Source organism: Epinephelus lanceolatus, chromosome 21 (assembly GCF_041903045.1).
Source record: "Epinephelus lanceolatus isolate andai-2023 chromosome 21, ASM4190304v1, whole genome shotgun sequence".
NCBI classification, from domain to species: domain Eukaryota; kingdom Metazoa; phylum Chordata; class Actinopteri; order Perciformes; family Serranidae; genus Epinephelus; species Epinephelus lanceolatus.
The window spans coordinates 24,407,466-24,415,027 of NC_135754.1; the positions used below are offsets into that span (position 1 = coordinate 24,407,466).

Below are 7,562 nucleotides of genomic sequence, written 5' to 3' on the forward strand. Positions count from 1 at the left end.
GTTGCTGACTCTGCTGCTGTTAATCACACTTAAACCATACCAATGTCACTTTTGCCTGTAAATTTTGTTTCCATATGTTCTGGTTTAGTTGTTTCATTTTAATCATATTCTTGTTTTGGTTTAGGTTTTCATACACCTCTCATTATTTATTCTCATATTTCTCTATGTGTACTTTTGCTGTCGTTGTGCTGCTGCAACAACTGAGTATCCCCTCTGGTGGGGATTAATAAAGGTTTATCTTAACATTTTGGGAACTTTTTCTCCTCTAAAATCGGTATTGGTCTCAAAAACCCCACATCTGTCGGGCTCTAGTTAAATGAGAAGGACTTCTTTGAAATGTAAAGCTCACCCTTCCAGGACTGCATTAATTAAGCATCAAAGCAAATGAGCTTTTTAACTTGTATTGACAGGAACCATAAATAATCATCTCATTCCCAAACACAAAACTACTCCATAAACCCGACTCTCTTGACCACCAACAGGGCGGCTATCACTTCCCGTTGTAATCACACAGAGCTTTGAATTGGCTGCCGTCCAAAGAAACCAAATAGGTCAGTCAGTCTCTTTCAGTTAGAGGTGGTGAGAGGCGAAAGCCAAACTGTTTGCAAAGCTGTCGAGGTCTATGCGTTGAGAAATGTCTCATTTTTAAGTATTTAAGTTACGAAGTCAGCCTCATGTGGGTTGAAGACGAGGTCAGAGCTGTAAGAACTGTTGTGTGCTGTGTGTTTCTGCTCAGGCTCGACCCAAAGGTGAAGGCCTGACCCCGTATCAGGGAAAGAAGAGGTGCTTCGGGGAATACAAATGCCCGAAATGCAAGAGGAAGTGGATGAGCGGAAACTCCTGGGCCAACATGGGACAAGAATGTATCAAGTGCCACATCAACGTTTACCCTCATAAGCAGGTAACAGTTAAACTACACACAGGAGGAATCGGTAAACTGGGATGGCTGCTCAGGCCTCATGTGCGTGGAGGCTCTGCTCACTGTTTTCACTTAACCTATACTGCTGAAACTTCACAGGAAACCCTGCTTCACTGCACACAACATGGCAGAAACCCAATGCATGCTTTGTGGCTGTGTTTTGTTACAGTATATTTCCTTATGGTTTGACCCTCGAGGCCAGAAGCTGCTTTATGTTTTATTTTGGCCCAAAGTAACCGGATTAACTGTGGAAATTAAACCCGGTCTTACTGTAGAACAGGCGTACCCCAGCAGGCAAAATGTTTTCTTCCCCAGAAATGCTAATGTTGATATGATCACTATCTTATGTATCTGTTGGTGTGATAATTCCAGAGTAGTGGGCTGAAATGTGTGGTTTTCTTCTGAATTTTCTTGGAGTTATGAGTCACTTCTGATAAAACATTTGTGTATTTGTTTGTCAAGTAGTTTGCAGGAAATCTGAAAAACATGTGACCTGATTTCAAGTGAAGTTTGGTGGAAAATAAATCCATGGGCCAAAAGAACAAGTGGTTAGTTTTTGGTGCAAATAGTGCCACCATATGTCAACTTACAAAGGACTTTATAGACTAGGTTTAAAAGCATTTTAAATGCATTTTTTTAAATAAATTCTTCAAATTTACTACCTATATTTAGTTAATATTCAGTACTATTTTCTTATAAGTGGTCGGCAGATTCTTGTAGGCGTAGCCTTTTTGATATACAGTACAGGCCAAAAGTTTGGACACACCTTCTCATTCAATGCGTTTTCTTTATTTTCATGACTATTTACATTGTAGATTCTCACTGAAGGCATCAAAACTATGAATGAACACATGTGGAGTTATGTACTTAACAAAAAAAGGTGAAATAACTGAAAACATGTTTTATATTCTAGTTTCTTCAAAATAGCCACCCTTTGCTCTGATTACTGCTTTGTACACTCTTGGCATTCTCTCCATGAGCTTCAAGAGGTAGTCACCTGAAATGGTTTTCCAGCAGTCTTGAAGGAGTTCCCAGAGGTGTTTAGCACTTGTTGGCCCCTTTGCCTTCACTCTGATTGGGTTCAGGTCCGGTGACTGTGGAGGCCAGGTCATCTGCCGCAGCACTCCATCACTCTCCTTCTTGGTCAAATAGCCCTTACACAGCCTGGAGGTGTGTTTGGGGTCATTGTCCTGTTGAAAAATAAATGATCGTCCAACTAAACGCAAACCGGATGGGATGGCATGTCACTGCAGGATGCTGTGGTAGCCATGCTGGTTCAGTGTGCCTTCAATTTTGAATAAATCCCCAACAGTGTCACCAGCAAAACACCCCCACACCATCACACCTCCTCCTCCATGCTTCACAGTGGGAACCAGGCATGTGGAATCCATCCGTTCACCTTTTCTGCGTCTCACAAAGACACGGCGGTTGGAACCAAAGATCTCAAATTTGGACTCATCAGACCAAAGCACAGATTTCCACTGGTCTAATGTCCATTCCTTGTGTTTCTTGGCCCAAACAAATCTCTTCTGCTTGTTGCCTCTCCTTAGCAGTGGTTTCCTAGCAGCTATTTGACCATGAAGGCCTGATTCACGCAGTCTCCTCTTAACAGTTGTTCTAGGGATGGGTCTGCTGCTAGAACTCTGTGTGGCATTCATCTGGTCTCTGATCTGAGCTGCTGTTAACTTGCGATTTCTGAGGCTGGTGACTCGGATGAACTTATCCTCAGAAGCAGAGGTGACTCTTGGTCTTCCTTTCCTGGGTCGGTCCTCATGTGTGCCAGTTTCGTTGTAGCGCTTGATGGTTTTTGCGACTCCACTTGGGGACACATTTAAAGTTTTTGCAGTTTTCTGGACTGACTGACCTTCATTTCTTAAAGTAATGATGGCCACTCGTTTTTCTTTAGTTAGCTGATTGGTTCTTGCCATAATATGAATTTTAACAGTTGTCCAATAGGACTGTCGGCTGTGTATTAACCTGACTTCTGCACAACACAACTGATGGTCCCAACCCCATTGATAAAGCAAGAAATTCCATTAATTAACCCTGATAAGGCACACCTGTGAAGTGGAAACCATTTCAGGTGACTACCTCTTGAAGCTCATCGAGAGAATGCCAAGAGTGTGCAAAGCAGTAATCAGAGCAAACGGTGGCTATTTTGAAGAAACTAGAATATAAAACATGTTTTCAGTTATTTCACCTTTTTTTGTTAAGTACATAACTCCACATGTGTTCATTCATAGTTTTGATGCCTTCAGTGAGAATCTACCATGTAAATAGTCATGAAAATAAAGAAAACACATTGAATGAGGTGTGTCCAAACTTTTGGCCTGTACTGTATACTCAGTAACTTTTGACCAAGCTTCAATTAAATGTGCAAATATCACATTACATTCTTGTAGGAGTGGGTGTTATAGCGATTACAGTCGATGCATTGCTGCTTATTTTAGTTGGGATTTATAAAATTACTGTATTTGGAAGATTCCCATATAAATTTTCATGTCATTTTTCTTTTTGAAGCCAACAGCGATGCGTCACATGCACGCCCCCGCCCATCCAGACCTGTCTCACCTGTGCGATAGACGAGATGTTTGTCTTTGTATCAGCAGGGCTCCAGCCTGCGACCATTTAGTCGCATTTTGTAACCATGGAGCACCAGTGCGACTTACAAATATTATAAATATATGAACTGGAGAGCTGTGTTTGTTTCCAGCTCACAGTAAATAAATCTTTGCGTTTAATGGCGCCGCTGTAAAAGTTTAACTTTATGCTAACTGCTAACAGCTAACTGTAGACTTGCGTGCTTCAGAATAAAAGCACCAGTGATTTGGCTTTGATATTCTTCATGATAACAATACTTAATTTAACTTTCTTATAACATTTTTTTTTATTTAACTTTACAAGTACTTCATTTAACTTTTTAAAACAGTACTTTAACTTTATTATATAAATATAAATATCTTATTTAACTTTATCATAACATTACCTTATTTAAATTTATGAGTACTTTATCTAACTATAAAACAGTACTTTATTTAACTGAATTGTAACAGTACATTACTTAACTTTATTATTTATACTAGTACAACACTTTAAACTCTAACTTTAAAACTGTATTTTCAATGTATTATAACTACTTTACCCAACATTATTGTAACTTTATTTCACTTACCCTCATTAAAATAGTACTTTGTTCAACTTTATAACCATACTTTAACTTTATTACAATGGTACACTATTTTACTTTATTGAAACAATATATTTTTTAAATTTTTATTACAACAGTACTTTATTTTAACTCTATAACAGCACTTTATTTTGATAGTAATTTATTTATCTTTACTATAACAGTACTTTTTTTATTGTAACATTAGTTTACTTAGTAGTTTAGTACTTTACTAGTCTACAATGTTAAAATATCTACTTATATATTTTGTATTGCAGTATTATTTTATTATATTTACATGAGTTAAAATTAGAAATCAGAGGAAGAATTTTGGGTGGATAAAAGCAACGATTTTTTTAAAATTAAAAATCTGATTTTATGTACTTATTTTTGTCAGAAATTGACACATTTTGAATCCAGAGTCTAAAACATAGAAAAGTCAGCCTTGAATAAAGCATCATATATAATGTGTGCATAATCGTAGAATGTAAATTCCTCCACAGGTTGTTAAAACCCTTAAATTCCCAGGACCGACACTGTGGACGTGACCCTGACAGCTCAGTCAGTGATGAGTAATTCCCTGTTTCTTTGTTCCAGCGACCTCTGGAGAAACCGGACGGGTTAGATGTATCGGACCAAAGCAAGGAGCATCCACAGCACCTGTGTGAAAAATGCAAAGTCCTCGGCTACTACTGCCGCCGCGTGCAATAACACACTCCACTCGCCTTACGTACTCCTCCAAAGTTGTGTCAAAAAGGGACGGTTATATTTTAATTACTAAATAGTTCTATAGTTAACTTTATTGTTCTGTAATGCATCTAACGGTTTATTCTCTTTGACACTGTGACTCTCTGTATAAGAGGCTCATTTTTTAAAAGATATCTATCAGTGGAGACGAGTACTTTGCATCTGCTGGGTTCTTGTACCTTCCTCAGTTATTATCATGTGAATATTCATTTTGAAGTCTTAACAATGAAACTGTGAATTAAGAAACTTTAGCTCGGTGTCTGTCTTCATTCACGTCCACCGAGTTGGAACGAAAGCGAAGTTTCCAGATGAAGAAGATTCTCTTTTACATGTTTGTATATTACAGAAATAACTTAAGTGAAATGTTTTCTGTATAAAATATGCAACAAGTCTTTACTAAGAAGGATATGCAGTATTAGCGTGTATCTGCATTATTATTATTATGTGTATTATCAGTACTGGAGGGTACATAATTTTTTGAACATATTTTTAAGCCATTACTGTTTTGTTGATTATTACACTTTGTGAAGGAATATATTAGCCAACTAACATTTATTCTTTATAAGTACGTGCCTGTATTTCTGAGGTTTGTCATTTGTACAAAACTGTAAACCAATGCAATATGATCGACACCTTTCATTTCCTCAACAATAGAATAAACTACAGCGTGGTTATATTTTAGCACACAGTGCTGAGACAGGCTCACCAAAGTGCTTTTATATGGGTCAGAGGTTGAAATGTCTCACATGTAACATGAGACAGAAAAGGAGTTTAAATGTGAATGTACCAAAGATCATGAGGGATTAAAGGGACAGTTCAACTCAAAATCCAAAATACATATTTTTCATATTACCCATAGTGCTGTTTATCAGTCTAGATTGTTTTGGTGTGAGTTGCTGTGTGTTGGAGATATCGGCCGTAGAGATGTCTGCCTCCTCTCCAATATAATGGAACTAGATGGCACTCAGCTTGTGGTGCTCAAAGCACCGAAAAAGTACAACAAAAACTCAACAGCAATGTCTCTTTCCAGTACGAAAGAAAGAAAATAAACAAACGGATCATTGTCACATTATAGCTGGAAAAATTGATTGATGTCCAACACGAAATTAAAAATTTGAAAATTTGGCACATGCTGTCCAGAATGAAACCGTCTCAGAGGCACAGGAGCGCACATTCATTGGAGTAACAGCTACTGATGTTAGTACATCGGAGCAGTTTTCCTGTGGTTCCTGTAAGTGTATGCACATACATACTGTGCAGCACCCTTCAGCGAAAATATGTCACCGGACACATGTCAAGAGCATGAGCCTTTTGTCCATGAGTAGATGCACACTTCCTTCAGCGTGTTGATTCGGTTGGCAGGTGTCAAAAATAGTTCCTACATAAGACTGCTCACAACAAGGTCTGTGGATTATCTTGAGTAACCGGGTCATGATTTCTGGAGAGAGACATTGCTGTTGAGTTTTACAAATTTATTTTTTGGTGCTCTGAGCACCACAAACCGAGTACCATCTAGTTCCATTATAATCGAGAGAAGGCATATCTATGACCGATATCTCAAACACTCACCAACTCACACCAAAACAATCTAGACTGATAAACAGCACAACAGGTCACAGGAAGAATATGTATTCGAGGGTGAACTGTCCCTTTAAGTGGAAGTTGCATGTTGCTTTAGAAGCTCTTTGTATCTCCTGGAAATTGTGATGATGGAACAGACCCTCTGATGTTTAACTGTTTAAGACATGTGAAACACCGTTTAATGTGCCTTAGTTTGAGTGACGTTTGGTAAAGCTGATCCCTTGATCTCCTAAAATGTTTTTGTATTAAAATGTATTTAAACATGTTCCTGGTTTCCATTCTTCCAAACTGTTTTTGTCTCTGGTGACAATATAAGCACATATTGTTTTTAATCCATCCATGTGTCAGGGTGGATTGTGGGGTGGGGAGGTTTGGGGAAAGTCCACACAGGGCTGTATAGCTGTCAGCTGATAAAATCAAACTGTCTCCAACATTAACTGATCCAGATGTTACACAATTTTCTTCATATCTCTTAATATTTTCGGAGCATCTGATAAACTTTACTTATGGCGACGCACAATCAGATTTGGCTTCATCGCCCTCTTGTATACCACCGCTGGCAGAGCACACACAAAGAAGAAACATTTCCCAGTGCAGAGGCGATTAGATCTGACGTTTCAGACCTTAATTCTTCAGGGCAGATGTCAGGAGAGTAAATACTTAGCGGAATAAGATCATGAGTGGACGGAGGCTGATGAGGAAAACAGAAAGAGGCGGGAAGAATGACACTGATCTCATTCCTCAGCTGGTGATAAAACATTGGACTTCCCCCAATAAATGGACACACCTTCGACTCAAACTGCTTCAGACAGTTTAAGTCCAAGTGGCCCAAAAAAGAAGTGTTACAGATGTAATGTGACATGTCTAAATTTAAGTGTCTAAAACCGACTTGACCGATGTTATATATTTTGCTGAGTTGTGTACTTATATATTCCCAAACGTTTCCAACAATGTTGAAATCCAAAGACATCTAATTTTATTCAAGGTTACAATGTGCTTCATTTGGTCGCCATATCTTCTTTACGTCAACTTGCATTTACGTGGATAGCGAAGGCATGACCCGCATAACTCTGCCTTGCTCTGCCTTTGATTGGCTTACACTGACCTTCCATCCTAACCCTAACCATTCTCACTCCTCTGATCTAAACC

General features: G+C 38.5%; 1 protein-coding gene across 2 annotated transcripts in view; it reads left to right on the forward strand.

Moving 5' to 3' along the window:
* LOC117246965 (zinc finger CCHC domain-containing protein 24-like) overlaps positions 1 to 6,678 on the forward strand; it is a 31,026-nt gene extending 24,348 nt beyond the window's left edge. Inside the window, exons 3-4 of one of the 2 annotated variants that reach the window (XM_033611021.2) lie at positions 737 to 901; positions 4,683 to 6,678. In XM_033611021.2, the coding sequence (XP_033466912.1) occupies positions 737 to 901; positions 4,683 to 4,796 (279 nt within the window). In that variant the 3' untranslated portion in view covers positions 4,797 to 6,678. The remainder of the gene's footprint in view (positions 1 to 736; positions 902 to 4,682) is intronic. The other variant, XM_078163450.1, reaches the window with a different exon arrangement.
* Positions 6,679 to 7,562: the final 884 nt, after the last annotated feature.